At 36.7% G+C, this 16,085-nt stretch overlaps 2 protein-coding genes and 1 long non-coding RNA gene across 3 annotated transcripts; 1 reads left to right on the forward strand and 2 right to left on the reverse strand.

Annotated features, from left to right (window-relative positions):
* Positions 1 to 2,574: 2,574 nt before the first annotated feature.
* LOC145214763 (persulfide dioxygenase ETHE1, mitochondrial-like) lies at positions 2,575 to 6,042 on the reverse strand. Its single transcript, XM_080083367.1, has 8 exons — positions 5,411 to 6,042; positions 5,155 to 5,244; positions 4,909 to 4,963; positions 4,307 to 4,455; positions 3,966 to 4,095; positions 3,604 to 3,693; positions 3,096 to 3,212; positions 2,575 to 2,852 (listed from the first exon to the last, which is right to left on the reverse strand). Exons 1-8 carry the CDS (start codon positions 5,531 to 5,533, stop codon positions 2,806 to 2,808), a joined length of 801 nt encoding a protein of 266 aa, XP_079939493.1. The 5' UTR covers positions 5,534 to 6,042; the 3' UTR covers positions 2,575 to 2,805.
* LOC145214765 (uncharacterized) lies at positions 3,188 to 4,284 on the forward strand. Its single transcript, XR_013857119.1, has 2 exons — positions 3,188 to 3,255; positions 3,885 to 4,284. It is a non-coding gene; the product is annotated as an uncharacterized LOC145214765 (long non-coding RNA).
* A 1,692-nt stretch (positions 6,043 to 7,734) lies between the features above and the next one.
* On the reverse strand, positions 7,735 to 13,020 carry LOC145214990 (uronyl 2-sulfotransferase-like). The gene is made up of 8 exons (XM_080083643.1): positions 12,340 to 13,020; positions 11,431 to 11,681; positions 10,501 to 10,580; positions 9,937 to 10,096; positions 9,319 to 9,413; positions 8,791 to 8,910; positions 8,350 to 8,390; positions 7,735 to 8,155 (listed from the first exon to the last, which is right to left on the reverse strand). The coding sequence occupies exons 1-8, from the start codon at positions 12,446 to 12,448 to the stop codon at positions 7,995 to 7,997; spliced, it is 1,017 nt and encodes a 338-aa protein (XP_079939769.1). The 5' UTR covers positions 12,449 to 13,020; the 3' UTR covers positions 7,735 to 7,994.
* Between the last annotated feature and the right edge of the window lie 3,065 nt (positions 13,021 to 16,085).

The raw sequence follows: 16,085 nt of genomic DNA on the forward strand, positions 1-16,085 counted from the left end.
ACTGTCTGGATTATACGGTTTTGCACCAACAAACAAAATGAAGAATATAGTATAATTCTGAAAAGAAAAATTGCTACATTTATGTGTTTTTACTGACGGTGAAAATAAAAAACAAAATTGAATTTAATGTAATGATTTATTCGGCGTTAAGCGGCGGAAAACAACCATTAAACCACGGAAAATAAACGAATATTCAATTCCCAATGAAAACATCAAGTACTGCCACTACCACAAAATTAGCCATGGTTTCAACACAACAACAGAAATTTAACACTTCTCTGGCATGCGTTGTTAATCAAATCGTAAATGTAGCTAGCAGTTGTGGCCACAACAATTAGCTGATGTTTGTATACCATTCCTAGCTATCGTTGCTAACAGACTGGAAATGTAATTTGAAACTGTTTCGCCACCCAACAAGTTCCTGTCCGTCGTAACGCCAAACTCTATGTGTTAATTTTGTGCATATACGGGGTTACTAAGCCAACAATTATCAAAAATTTAAAGCATTAATTATTCGGCAGCACATGACCTTTACGCCAAATAAAGACTGAAATCTTATTCTTTTCAACACAACAACAACAACAACAACAACAACAACAACAACAACAAAAACAGTAGTAAAATGACCCTATTTGTAGCTTAACAATCCAGTATTGGTTTTACCAGTCGTGGTCCACAACGTTACTACTATTACGGATATGACGATGGGCGGTTGAGAATCTAGGACACCACAAACATAAGGTGTCGTAGCAACCATTGAAAATATCAACGGTATTTAGTCTAGAGTACTAGGAGATTTACTACAAAACCGTTTGAGGTTTTAATTGCAATGATCTGGAGCTTCACGTTGTACTACGAAACTAAAAAATGTTCAGATTCAAAAATGTATTTGAATTTTTAAATGATGCAAGACAGTTTGACGGCTACTTGACACGAAGTCAAAAAAATGGTTAATCCAGAACGTATTTTTTTACAAATTTTCCTGTTTCTTCACTGCATTAAGTTCTGCACAAAGCGATTCTTTTAAATCCCCTTCCTGACAAACCACACTAACAGATGCTCTGATACGTAGTCTTACAGCCTCCTGAGTTCACTGATTTGCTATTGGCCAGAGAGTCTTAACGTCCTAGGAATAAAGGTATACTAGGCCATATTCGCGGCTTCAACACTACATGCAGGCTACGCTCTCTGGAATACATTTCCAAACTCCTAGCAGAAGCACAACGCCCGAATCGAAATGTAGAGTTTGGTTGTTGGTTGTCAAGCGTGGCACGTGCAATCCTAGTGATGTGTGACGCCCCTTTCTCTCGTGCTGTTTGCGCGGGAAGGACATCTACTTGTTTCTGTAAGTTGTTCTTTGGTTTCACGCACGCGTTGACCGACTGATCGAGTCCTGATAGAATCCAACCACGTGCTATTGCAGAGGGTGCACAATCTGCGGCCGTATGACCGCATGCCGCATGCGAACGATGGAGCAAGTCTATGCGGCCGTGAACATGTAGCCTATGCTAAGCAAAAATACATGTACTGGCGGTTGTGACACAAGTAAATTTTATATGTTTGGATTTCAAAACTGCCCTTTTATAGATTTTGTGGCACTGAATAGTTTTACCAGTCTAGTAGCCATATGTGTCCGACCTTTTGCATGCCTATTGTGTGCAAACAATGCGAAAAACGACCCCGTATGCGTCAAAATATAGATGGTGACGTCATAAACAGTTATCAGCTCCATCTGCGCATCAAGTTAGAAATTAACCTTGGCTTTTCAGGCTCCTTTAAGTATTATATATTTCGAATAAGCCTATTTCTTTACATCAGTATTTTATAAACAAAAACAATAAGACACTTGGTAGCCGTTGAGGAAATAAGTATCTGCGATGCGGCCGTCATAGCGAAAAAGTTGTGCACCCCTATTTAATTGTAGTAAGCAGCGTAATTGTAGTAGTAAGCAACTTTACAAGGGGGATGGGACACAACGCATGATTTGAGTGCTAAGTACACGAAAAATTGCTTCAAAAAGAATTGCAACATTTGATGTGAAAGAGATTAGTGGTTTCAATCTGCAGAAACAAATGTTTTATGTCGTTTCTATCGTAACGTCCACTTAAAATCATGAATGGGCAATGTCTGCTTCTGAAATGTACTTTTGCACTTGACTGTCACCTCGCGGCAAAAAGTTTAAACTTATGTGCTCACTTGGTAACAGAAGCGAGCTTCCTAGGTGTAAATTTTACAGTATTTTTTTTTCTCTTTGACAATTTGAAATGGATTGCAAATGGGCTATAAAAGACGCATAACTTAAGCATTAACAAAAAATGACTCTTTGCATAAAATACCTAGTTGAAAAAGTTGTTGTGTACCTGTCGTTCGATGTTTGGTGTTTTTTTTATAATGGTTGAGGCGAACAGTTACATGAAAAATAGCCTATTATTCTTTAGCCCTCAGTTGTTGGGACATACTGACACAACACTTAGGTTTTTTTAATGACTAAGCTGTTTTTTTTTAACTGAACGAGTCGTACTTTCATGTATGACTTACTGCAGAATTTACTCCAAAAGTAGAAATTGTACCAAATACATGTGTTTCTTTTTTACTGATAAAACGTAAACCACGACACCGCAGTAAAAACAAAAACTTAATCAACAAAACGTGCTAACAAAGAAATTAACATGAATTATGGAACTTTTTAACAACAGAGGTTAGTAATACAAAGCAAGTGTACAAATGTGTGTTGCATATGTTAAATTGTTGTTGAAGTGCTGGTGAGTGTACAATTTCCATGTGGATGTTTGATGACTTAACACTTTATTCATCTATTATTCCACACACTAGGTTGGCAGGGACAGATGCATCTGCAAAAACATGATCAGGTTATATTTTTTAAGTAAAAGTGACATGTTTCGATATTATGGATAGGTTATTTTGTAAAAATCACTGTTGCGGTCTTAATTGTTAAGGTAAAACAATAATGTTATGTAATATTGTCATACCGTTTGAGCGTTATCAATTAAGAAAAAAATTGACAAAAAAAACTGGTAAATTTTTATTTCAGTTTTAAAAGCAAACCTTTTTTTTCACCATATAAGAACACTGACCTATACGTTTAGGATAAGGCAGGTTTAAGTTTTCCATAATGTTTATAAATTCGTCTTTCGATTTGGAAAGTCTTGGATTGTATTTCATTTCCTCTGCGACACTCGTTTCACTGAAACCTAAATCAACAGTGAGTAAAGCATTATGAACTGTGTTCTGTTGGTAAGTTAGCTGGATGAATAATGCATGAAACCATCATATGATTGAATGCTGTTTTTAGCATAACTTTCAGCATAATGTTTTGGTCTGTATGATGTCACACATGTATAAAGGACCATTTAGATGTATAAGGGACCATTATGACCATTTAGAAGGATATTTGTAAAAAGTCACAAATTGTGAGGAAAAAGTGTCAGCTAAAAAAACTTTAATTCAATTAAACTTTTTGTCATACAGCCTACAAACAGAATCATACAATATACCAGAACTTATCTTCAATGTAAATACATAAACGAGAGTAACTCCTGAATTACATCACACGTAATACTCTACTGTTACATCTCTGGTTACCTTTGTAATCATGTGCAGGAAAGATCCTGTAATGTGGTGGCAGAGTGAAGATTTGTTTGTGCACAGATTCATATAGTGTAGATGGGTCACCTGGTCATATAAGAAAATTGCTAGTTTAAATTTATTTATGTTTTCATAACAAACATAGAGTCCATACATAAAAATTATCCGTCTAAAATGCAATGATTCTTTTGTCAAATAAAATATACTGACACACTTACAGATCATTTTACAACCATAAAATTGTGTACTTGTTTTCTTTTCATAATTTCTTTACACAGCACCATGCTAATTGGATTTGATAGTCCTTTCATTGAACTGACACGAAATATGGGTCAACACTTTTCACAAAGGGTACCAACCCTGTTGGAAGTCCGTTCTACCACAGGCCCGAACCATCAAAGCATCACCAGTGAATGCAAGACTGTGTTCATGCATAACGTAAGTTGTGCAACCATTGGTGTGACCTGGGGTTGCTCTGGCCTCCAACGTCTATAAAAATATGACAAACAATGTCAATTTAAACAGGCATCACCCATTTTCACTAAAATGAGTGGTTAGTTTAAGGGCGTTTCTTAATAGACCCAACCATGTCCATTAGCATTAATTTGTTTTATGTTGATATATTTGTACAAAGTGATATATTTGTAGTGTTAAATAAATAAATTCATGTGCAATTCACCCCCTTAAAATATTTGTATACCTGATTACCAAACTTAAGACTATCCATATGTCCAAGATAGACATCAGATTTTCCCCCACTTTTGTCGCTTAGCACAGACTTGCAACAAGGCAATGCTTGTTTTAGCTTTCCAGTTCCCGTAATATGATCAGCATGAACATGAGTGTTTACTACATAAACAAAGAGCAATGTTCAAGTTTTAGTTCAAGAGGCACCTGTAGGTTTAGTTGCATGTGAAGTGATTCTAATGCAGTTTTTCAATTAAATCCTGTGAAGTTACTAAGACATAATTTTCTCTTCAAAAAAAGAGCTTATTCTGATAATAAATATCAACAAACTGATTTTCGTTAATGTGTTTCTTTTTTATTCTCAATGGGAGGGTAACACTTGAATGTGTTGTGCTCACAATGGGCCCTTTAAGCCCACAATGTATTTAAAGCAGGTTACAGATAAGCATCATATATGTTGGAGTATCAAAACAGATCAAGAATATATGCAACAACTCCATGTTAAGAAACAATTTTGTTTTAAACTTCAGTCATGTTTTTGACATGGTATACAAGTTCTGTGCAAACAATAACCCAATTTATTTAAATGTTGGGTACAAAAAATGTGATACTTACAGCCATAAACCAATTTAACATCCAGTTCTTTAATCAATTTTAAATCTCTTTCAACCTGCAAAAAATAGTAAATGGGATAACTTTTATTGCTTTTAACATCATAATGTGATTTATATAATTATACTTTAGCCAACAACTAATCAATATAAACCCCAAAAGAACTAGAAATTTATAATTTAATGAATCTTTTTTGACACAGTGTATATATACTGTATCAAAAACTTGTGTAATGTATCATAAACTTACACAATCGATTACTGGGTCGATCAGAATTGCCTCATTTGTCTTTGTGCATGCCAACAGGTAAGTATATGTTGATGTGTCCTTGTGAAAAAGCTGCACATAAGAAATTGACATGAGATGTTTGTAAAACTACACATTTTTTTCAATCAATCCAAAATGCTCATTAAAATACTTGGTTTTTGTTAAATAGTGCATTTTGCAAGTAAAGGTAAGTTCGTAAATTTTAGTTAAGTAAAAAATTAACTTAATTATTAGATACCTGTCGAAAAAGCAGGCCGTTTCCATTAGATGTGATAGGCATGTTTAAAACAGAATACCAACAGGTCCTAGTGATAATAATAAGCTGGAAACAAAAGCATTTTAGTTTAAGCATCATTAACATTTATACATCGGTTAAATTATTTCAGGCAAGCCTAATTCAAGATTTAGTCTTTTACTAAACTTTGGTTCTCCTGCTTTCTTTCTGTATTTGCATCCTAATTACAAATGAAACAACTGCAGTCAAAATAGCCTGTATTCAAATGCAAAAATCTATTACTTTTCCGTGCTCTTACTCAGTACATGAAAAGCAATTTGACCCCAGAAGGACAAAAGGCAATGCTGGTGTTTGTATTTATATGCTGACGGAAACTGTTGTCGGTGGACAGTAGTCACGTAAGCGCCATGACGAAGCAAAACAGCAGCGTTGACAACACACAACAGTGCACGTATCTCCATTACATTGACATTCTCTTCCTAAAGTTCGTAATGGTTTTAGGTCGCACCGAAGTACGCTAATGTCAGACATTTTGCATTGTGGTAATTTGTGGGCGTTGCCACTTTTGCAGTTGTTTAAACAGGGGGTTTTCCCCCGGGAAATTCTTTCAAATTTGGAATTTAACTCAAATGTCACTGCACTGAACGCTACAAAAAAGATTTTCTCCCGTTTAACTGAAAATGAATAGCTTGTTTTGTTTTGGATCTGTTCTGTTGATAAGGTTTCAGTGCAACGTAAACACACCTGACACAGAAAATTATCCAACAAGGTTTCTTATGGTGGTTTAAGCTAAGCCTCTTTTTCTGTTAAACCCCACCCCCTTGATGCACTAATGCGCCAACCTCACCCTCCAATGCGCGTCCCTGCCACATAGTTATCGCTTAAAATAACGTTGTAGCTGCAGCGCGTTCACCATTCATCCATCAATTGTGTCAAATCACCTTTGTAGCGCTTTATAACGCCCCAACATTGCACAGCTATACCCGGCTTGGTGAATAATTTTGCGCAATTATGCTAGTACAATTTGTATCACCCGGCGAAATAAACTCAATTCAACAGTTAGATTAGAGTAGACTTTCGTTTCACAAAGCTGGAATCTTTCACCAATTATTAACCAAAGCAGAACTACTCTGCCTGCGCTGACGATTTTATGTACATGAATCATCGTATAAGCCTGCCCCGCGTAAGGGATTTTTCCAGGGTAGAACTACTGCGCTCTTCATTTTCGCTTGAAAACACACGAGCGAACACCGAAAAGGTCTGTGCAAACAAAGCTTTTCGGTTTTTACCTAATTTCGCTCAAACCACCGCAAATTAACAGAGCGGAATTTTAGAGTTTAGCTTTGTCAGCACGTTTAGCCTGATGTGTGCTTGACGCCTCAAAATTTTGGTGATAAAGAATTTAAACCATCATACTGTGATTATTTAACTTGAGAATTGCGATTACGTTGGCTAGTGAAATGAAATATGTCTGTACAGAATTTGTAACAAAAAGTTTGAAACCACAAATTTATATTTTAGCATTGTATTACATGAGCATTAATAAGGTACAGCATTGCCACCCACAGTTGCAAGTCCGGTCAATTTTTGGGAGAGTTTCGGAATTAAGTTGACTCGATTCGGGCCTGACTTCAAAATCGGTCACATTTTTGTCATAATTTCTCGATGAAAAGCTTCGTGTGGTGACCCCTGTTAAAGGTAAATTAAACCAAATTCCTCGCTTGAGACTTTGCGCAGCTATTTCCGGCTTGGTGATTGTTCAGTGTTATTTTGTTGCCTTGTTGGTTTTCACCATGCGAAATAAACTCAAACCAAGGCAAGCGGTATTTTGCAAACAAAATCGACATATACCTTAGCGCCACTTAGCGAAACAATGATTTAAAATAGTTGGCCGCTAAAAAGGCGAATACCTCGCAGCGATCGCTCGCCCATTTCAGGCTTAGTCCAGCAGACACGTATTACTGTTTTTGGAAACAACGTATTGTCTCTAAAGTAGGCCTAAAGTACTGGCACTGGGCCACGGCCTGCCCACCGGTGGACGACATTCCTGGTGGTCCACTAATACCTTTCGGTATTTTAGGTGTTCCATATTTTTGACGATGTAACCTTAAAGTGATATACGGCCGTAGAAAGGTTGGGAATCGCTGCTTTAAAGTAAATTTAAATCACAAAAGACACATATTTGTAAAAACGGATGGATGGGTCTTTGTGTTTGGTATAAAGCTCTGGACGCCTAAACTGTCTTTGATTCGCATATGGCCCACTGGTTTTTAAGTCAATGAACAAGAAAGTTGACCTAATTAGGCTACGTGGCACATACATTATGGTAAAACATAAACTTCTGAATGTAATTTTGCGGTCAAAAACTGATATCTCATAAAGTGACTTATGAGGTATAACTTGTAAATTACAAACGTGCATCGATAAAGTACAACACACAACATGCGCTAGCGGAGGTTTTTCGTTTCTATTGAGGACCAATTCGTTGCAGCGACAAAAGTACAACGAGAAAATAAACATAAATTTAACGTTGACATGAGACTAATCGTTCGATTGAGTGAAGCCGATCACAGGGCTTTATTCTTTGTCATGAAATTTTGTTGCTTTTCTTCAACCTGAGAACTTGTTCGTAAAAACGTTTTTTCACGAATTCATAGAAATCGTATTCGTGTCGAAGACTTTGACGTAATATTGACCTCACTTTCGGGGAGGCGGGTTCTTTGTGCAAAGTCTTTGAACCTTTGATTTCTGCAAAGGAAATTTAAACATAAAATAAAGCTTAAAATAAATTTTGATTCTTTTGGCTGCTTACCACAAAAGCAATAATATCAAACTCATCAACTCGTTTTAAAACTCAGTTATCTTCCAATTGAGTCTCTAGTTGTGACTTAATTAATTGACAACGTGCTACTTTGTTGATCAACTAAGTATCAAATTCTTACCTGGCGAGGAATGGTAGATATCTCCAAAGCCGGCGAAGTATCTGGAAATATTCGTGGTTAATTTTAAATAATTAATTAAACAAGTTGTTATCTTGTTAAGATGGGGTTAAACTGAAGACCTGCGTAAGGATACAAACGCCTTCAAAAACCTGTTACGCCAAACAAGCTTTAACCGCAGTAGAAGTCAAATCAGAGTTCGGGTTTGAGTTTGAACTAATTGTGCTTAGTTCGGGTGTGGCTTAACATTCGGCATCATTTGTATACACTAAAACGGCTCATCGTTAAAAAAGATGTTGCTGCCAGGTATGATATCAACATTATAAAGTTCTTCTGCCAATTGTAAAAAATACAATTGCCAGAAGAGCTCTATAAAGTTGATTCGTGGTTAGAATCACAAGTCTATGCAAGTTGTGATGACGTAACTACAATATTGCGTCATACCTTGGCAGTACCGCTTCAAGCACCTTCAAAGTTGTGTTCATATCTTCAAGTAATCCGATCACAGAAAAATATCGAACTGCGTTTACCTTGGACTGCTGTAGGGCGTATTTATCCCTGTTTCTGTAATATGTCAAAAAAGAGTATTTTAAATTTGTTAAGTTTAATAATGAAAATAACAGACCGAATACACGTAATAAGCGACATGCTTCATTCGCACCTTTTTCATTAATCTTTTAATTGACTCAAGTGGATATAAAATGTAGCTGATGTGGCCACTTATAGCACTGATGATAGCATGAGCATTTGCCGCAACGTTTAAACTTTAAACAATAAACCATGTCGCTTTTTTACGTCTATTTGGGCCGTTATATTCATCATTAAACTTATGAACAGATCCGTATGTAGAAAAAATTGTTAAGCTTAACACACAACATAATTTTAGTCTGAAAAAATTACATTATTATGTATTATGCCATGCTTGATTGCCTAAAGCTCGTTCGGCAACACTCTTCAACCGTGCAAACTTACTTGCATTCTGGTCTGAATCCGCAAAAGTGTGCAAAAAGCGGCATAAGTCCTTTGGTGCACAACATTCCTTTCGTCAACACACACTCGTTGAAACTCTATGACATAATCTTTGTTTAAGCTTTGTTAATCTGTTCCGAATAGTGGATTACGAAGAGTAGTGAGATTCAGCCAGTTCTATAGAACCGTTTCACGAAATTGTATGAAATCAGCTAACCGGTTAGCACTACTGGTTACTGTCCATGAACTTTTTGTAACAGAACCGGCTGAAAAATATGACCTTTGTGATAGAACTGGCTGACAAGCAATTTGTATTCCACCGCTGGTTACGAAATAGGAGAATACTAGTTCAAGAGAACTTTGTTTTAAAAGGATGGTCTTATTTTATATTGCAAAAAAGATATCAGGTCTATGTTTGAATTTATTGCCGAACTGTGTGATTCTCAGGCGTTAATCAGGCTTCAACGAGCTTCTCTAATCGTCTTGACCACAATGTTCCAAAAGTGTAATGATGCGGTCTACATGTCCCCATAAAACTATTTCTTTTATCAAACACTGGTTACAATGACTTGACGGTTTGAAAAGCCATTCACAACGGTTCAGTCGGCTACACTTCCTTACCTGGTTTTTCTCTGCTTCTGTAAAGTTGTTTCGGGGCCGGTTCATGTTAACTTGACCTTGACGTTTCTTGAACCCGAAGCGCTGAAAGTAATAAGCGGATACCATACGATCTATCGGATCCCGAATCACGTTGATATAGATTGGAAAATCCATTTCAAGTCTTTCACACGAAAACAAAGCAAGTTTGATGGGTCAAATACTAACAGTAATCCAGCCTCTATGAGGGACAATGATTAGTTAGGTGGCTTTTATGAACAAAATCACTTTTCACTCTTGCTCTATGAGTAGTGGATCCCAATCTGGGGTTTCGTAGACCCACATGGGGTCCAGATGGTTAACAAGATTATGAAACTTGTCAATAGGGTTAAAAGGAATTTATAAAATTGGCTTTATTACTACAAACAAAAATTAAGAATTCCTTCCTGCTCAAGCCTCCCGGGCCCGTTTGACACAGAAACAGGCCAGGACAAGTTTTTAAAGTTAAAATCTCGCCACGGGCTAGATGTGTTGGCCGTTGCCCAAAAAGTTTTGCGTGATCGACCAACAAACAAATTCGGTATTTACCTGCTAAAATCGACATAGGGTAGTTGAGAAATCGTTAGTGTATCGGATGATTTGCTCATCACATATTTTGCAAGAACTCCCTGAAATGACCAAACATAGAAGCGTTTGTGAAAATGTAACGTATAGCTTTATGGATTAATTTTTTTAGGGGGGCGTTTAGTTATTGAAGATACTACATTAATACATATTTAGCAATTGGTAAAACTCAAAATATGTGTAAAGTAAAATAACGTACATCTTAAAATAAAGAATCAGCAAAATGTCTAAATGTTCCTTTATATCAGGGGTTCCCAACCGGTGGTACGCGTACCACTAGTGGTACGCGAGTAGCTTCTGTTTTGTTCACAAAAACCTCAATTTGCAACTTTATATTTTGTTTGTCTGGTTTTGTTTACAAAAAAAACAGTCCCCAGGCCTATTGTCATTGTTACGTAACTATTCCTGTTGTTTCGTATCATTACGATCTTCAAAATACAGGTCATGTCAATTCTCAACAAAAAGCATAGTTGCTACTTGCTATAAAAAGCCGAACAACGCTGCGGCACAGTGGGCGTTAATTATGTCTAATGATTGCTCTTGATAGATATATCTACTGTTTTGGTGCTTAAGATAGCGTTGAATGAAATATGATTCAAACAAATTAGTTGTTCTGCAAGAAGTGGTACCATAGAGCACTGTAGAGCACATTAGTGCTCTATGGTGGTACGCGTGGCAGTGCAGAGCGTCCAGGTGGTACGGGATCGTAAAAAGGTTGGGAACCCCTGCTTTATATAGTATCAAACAAAAAGACGTTTAAAAGAAGTATTTGGCACGTTTAGTATCTTTTGTTACATTTGATGCTACATTACCATAATTAGAATTAGCTGCTGCACAATTAGCAACGCACAAAAACAATAAATCAACTTTTTTAACCAACAAGACTTTTCTTACTTCTAAGTTGTCACCGTAGACTTTTTGGATATTGTGGTGATCGAAGGTATTGAGATTATAATTCAACTTGGCAGAAATCCTTCGTAAAGTCCATATCATGGTGGTGCTCCCACACTTGGCAACCCGATTGTAAAAAACGACTCTGGTATCGTTGACCTCTGTCGGCACCGTCCAATTGCTGTTCAGTTGGGAGTCGGTCAACCGTAAAGCGCCCGAGAGTGGGTGTGGCGTAACCTGGTGGACGATCGTACCTGAAAAAAATAAAAAAACATTCAGTAAAATGTTTGACTCCTGAGTTTTGTGATTGCATTTACTATGGCTATTATGTTTTTAAGTCAGTTAAATTCAATCAAAAGGTAAATAAAACAGCAAGGCGTTTTAAACGTCGTGTACGCTGTCGTAACATTACCGAAACAAACGATATCATTCAGTAAGACAATATGTACGTTTCGGGTTTATACAAGATGGTAGCTACCGATTTCAAATGTTAATACAAGCATGTAGGCTACAAATGATTAATTAAGAAGGAAGTGCTTCTAACTCAAAATCAGTAGACACGAGGTTGTTAATCGAGATATATATTTTACTAATGCAGGCATTGTCAGTCTATAAAAACTGCAAACAACGAAGGTAAAATAAAAGAGAACAGATGCAAAAGCATACAAAATAATATAGTAAAAAACTTAAAACACTAAAATCATTTATATCTAGTTTGATTAACACAGTCTACACCAGAACAAAAGCATAAATCTGACGAGGACGAATCTCAGTGATCGTGAACATTAACATGTCTACTATTAGAGGGGCAGATCCTGTGCATAGCATTTATGTTTACCGAAGCATGTACAACGGTTTAAAATTTGGAATAAGTGGTCACAATAACATGTTTCATACAAATTACTAACTTACCTTTTGTGATGGTGGTTATTATAGTAGAGCTTGAGATATATGTTAGAAGCATGCTACCAACTAAAAGAAACAACAGTATAGTGCGTCGTATGGATTGCCTAGATACCATCCCTGTATCGTGTTTGAAGACTATACTGGTATTTCCGTAAAATAGGTCTACTTGAACTGTTTCATTGATACGATTGTTATTAATCGAACAATTCCATTATTGTTACGAAGGCACATAAACCATGTAATGATTTGTTGGTTGCAAATTTGCTTGATAATTTCTGCTTCAAAATGTTGAATTCAGTTTTCTTTGTTTCACTGTAGTAAAGTAAAAAGGCATTTTTGTAAACTATAACGCTCATGTACAATTAATAAAAATGTCAACAAATTGTCTAAATGTACCTTACCGCATCAAAAAGAATCTGCAGATCAAATAGAAACAGAAATTGCACCATAAACTAAAATCAGTAATTCCAATGAAAACGCACTGGATTATGCAGTCGTTAAAGAATGACATGCTTTATACCCGAAGTTTAGACACATATTTTTATCCACATGGGCATTAATGTCTTACAAAATTAGATAGTTAAGCATGCTTCTTTTAACGGCAAGCATGGGCCAGTATGTTTATCATAGAAATCTAGTTTACTGTTCTATAATCAACATAATTGATTAGTTGAGAAGTATACTACATATCAATTTGTAAATTGCGACTAGATCAACTTTTCTGGTCCTAGAAGCCTTAAAGCTGTAATAATCCAGGCAAATTTCTCTCTCAATTTTGCATCATCGAAATAAACTTTACAAAAGCTTTTCCGCTATCTCTAACTTGCAGCACAGCTCGAAACACCTTAGTCGCACGAAAATAACGTAAAAAAGCGGCTATGTAACCTAAAATCTCAAGTATAGCAGGCCATAAACAGGTTGCACTGAAAGTTGACTGCAGAATTGCCCCAAGGCAGACGGAATTTTCGTTTGGTCGGTGCCAAAAAGTGTCGATGCTCTTTAGCGCTATTTAACGGAATTAGAAATAAAATAGCTATCCACTTGCGGAAAAATAACATGCATTTGTAACCAAATCGACTTCGTAATGGAAGGATCTGTTCGGATTTCGGAACCGAATATTTAGGTATAAATAAAGTAGAACAAGCTGTATTATGATGATGACATTGCTTGGAAATCGCATTCAGGGGCGTCTTAGATTATAAACTAGAAAAAATAGCTTAAAAAGACGAGAAAAGGATCCAAAAGCACTTGACCAAAACAATGAGCCAATTAAATGGGATTTGCTATGTGAACTTCTTAAACATGGAGCCAAAATTTTAAACGTTTATACACGCTTAGTAAGTATAGTAAGTAAGTACTAAGGCAGTGGGCTGACAACATAATGTGTACCGCACCACCAAAACTTACGGAGGGCTTGAACTTGCCTTTTAAAAACGTCGATCGATAAAGTGCTGCACGCGCCAGCCACTCACCCGCACACACCTATTGTTATTGAGAGCTCAAAGAGGATTTGACGAAAGTCAAGTACACTGAACTTTTTGGATGAGAGCTGGTGGATTTATCCGGTGGTTGATAGTTCGGTCTACGATAGAATTGGCTTTGTAGGTTTAATTTGTGTTGTAGTAGGAAGGTTTTACGTAAAAACGATGTTCGGCGTTCTGAAGTGCCTAGTTTTGTGTTGTTAAAAAAAGATTAGAACGAGGCGAAGATTTTTTTAAACTTGCTTACTGTCTTACTTTTTCGTCTCTATGGCAGTAGTAAAAGTAAGTTGATAAAAGTAAGAAACGGAAAAATACGCCAAGAGTAGGTTACGGCGTTACGCCAAGAGTCTCGTCGCAAAGGCATCGGCGCTGACCATTGGCGTAGTCAGGGAGGCAAGGACACAAAAAATAAAAATGCACATTTTGGCACCATAAATCGGTGTTTCGAAAGGAATTGTAAACAGTAAAAATGTTTGCCCTCTTGCAAGTTTTTACCCAAATTTTGTAAGGCTCGCTTGTACTAAGAAGCCGATTACGCATGGGCGCAAAAAGTTTGGTCTGTGAAGGCTTATACAATGACATGCGGTTTTTATTTACATGAAATGACAAACCATAAAATTTTTTTTAACATTTGGGTATTAAAGAATGGACAATCCCGCTATGTGTGGCCAACTGCCAAACTATTTAGCACGAAAAACGCATCAAAAATCGAAATTGACCGTTACTGACTTGTAAGGGCCACCGGAAGAATCATGTATGAGAGCAACATTTTTTTGTCTAATATTGTTTTCCGTTACAAAGTAGAAGTTGGTTTTTCAAAAATCAATACTACACAAGAATTTGAACTAAGTAAAAACGGCGCTTGGCGCAAGCTAAACGACTCACTTTAATGTAATAATCGATTGGCTATGACATCACAACGGCAATATTAAGTTCACATCGATTGGTAATGGGTCATGTGGCACGGAGAGTCAAACTGTGTGAGCAAAACGAAGTGGTTCAGTTCAGTTGGGAATAAAGCATTCCTTTGGATAGAAGGAAATTGCAATGTTTTTGTCAGGGGAATAGAAAATCTGGCAGCGGTGTTTGGCCTTTGTGACGGGAATGTAAATTGTAGCGGAAAGTAGTGGCGTTTACATCCAAAACTTTTTAAGTCAGCTAAGAATGGAAAGTATTTTCCTAGCAGCGAAATCTGACGATGAAATCTATATATATTAGGAATCTATATATTTCGCCTTATTTCATATTCAGTTTTTATTTAAATGGAAACATTCTTAGTTATTTAATCACACAAACGGCGATCGTCGATGACCAACTGACCATGCTGCCTGTTGAAGGGTCAGATTTTGTTCAGTTCAAATACTCTCAGTTTTTTAAATCAAGTCACAAAATTGGTACATTTTAAATACTATTTCGATAACTAGTGTGTTACCCTTTGCATTGTAATAAATATCTTCGCTTAGTTTTGATACACAATATTTTTTTACGGAATTCGAAACCATATTGCCGAAACAAACCACTTCTAATACTGAAAGCATTTGTACGACATATGTTACCCGTTTTATTCGTCTTTTACAATATGGTCAGTTACTGGGCAGCAGCAGAATGGGCGTATTTCTAAATTAAATTACACGGCTCCTCGATTTCATTCGTCCAGCGCAAAAATTGTAAAAATCGCTATAATTCTTTTTCGCTCCTGCCCATGGGACATCCGGCCTTGTTATGACCTCCATGACGTCACAGTGCTCGCCGAGGCTATCCGTAATAAGCATATGACGGTTTGGGTGGATTTTAAGAGCCCAGTGGCTCGTTAGAGAAATCATCTGAGACCTGATCCAAATGTCAGAATTCTTGGGCAGTATTGTGGATTGCTCGGCGGGTTTGCGCAGTGAACCATATCTTGTTGTTCAGTAACATTTTAGGATAAAAATGTTGTTTTAAAATGTTTCGTGCAATACTTAATAGCTTGAATTTTATTTGTTTTCTTCAATGAGAGTAATATATGCGTTTAGTTCAAGGTTCATACGTGGCCTACATGTAACGACAGTAAGAAGTTTTTTTGTCTTGTGATTTTATCCACTCAAACATACTAAACTAAGCAAACCAATCACCCAGAAGAAAACATTTTTTAGGTTCGTATTCCACCAAATGCATAGGCTAAACGTTAGCTCAGATAGGCTACAAAATGCATTGTACTGATATAAATCACACAAGCGTGTGAGCAAATCAGTTTGTTGGGGTGTAGCAGCTAAATGGCAGCTACAGATTTTC

Source organism: Phallusia mammillata, chromosome 2, assembly GCF_965637545.1.
Source record: "Phallusia mammillata chromosome 2, kaPhaMamm4.hap1.1, whole genome shotgun sequence".
NCBI classification, from domain to species: Eukaryota; Metazoa; Chordata; class Ascidiacea; order Phlebobranchia; family Ascidiidae; genus Phallusia; species Phallusia mammillata.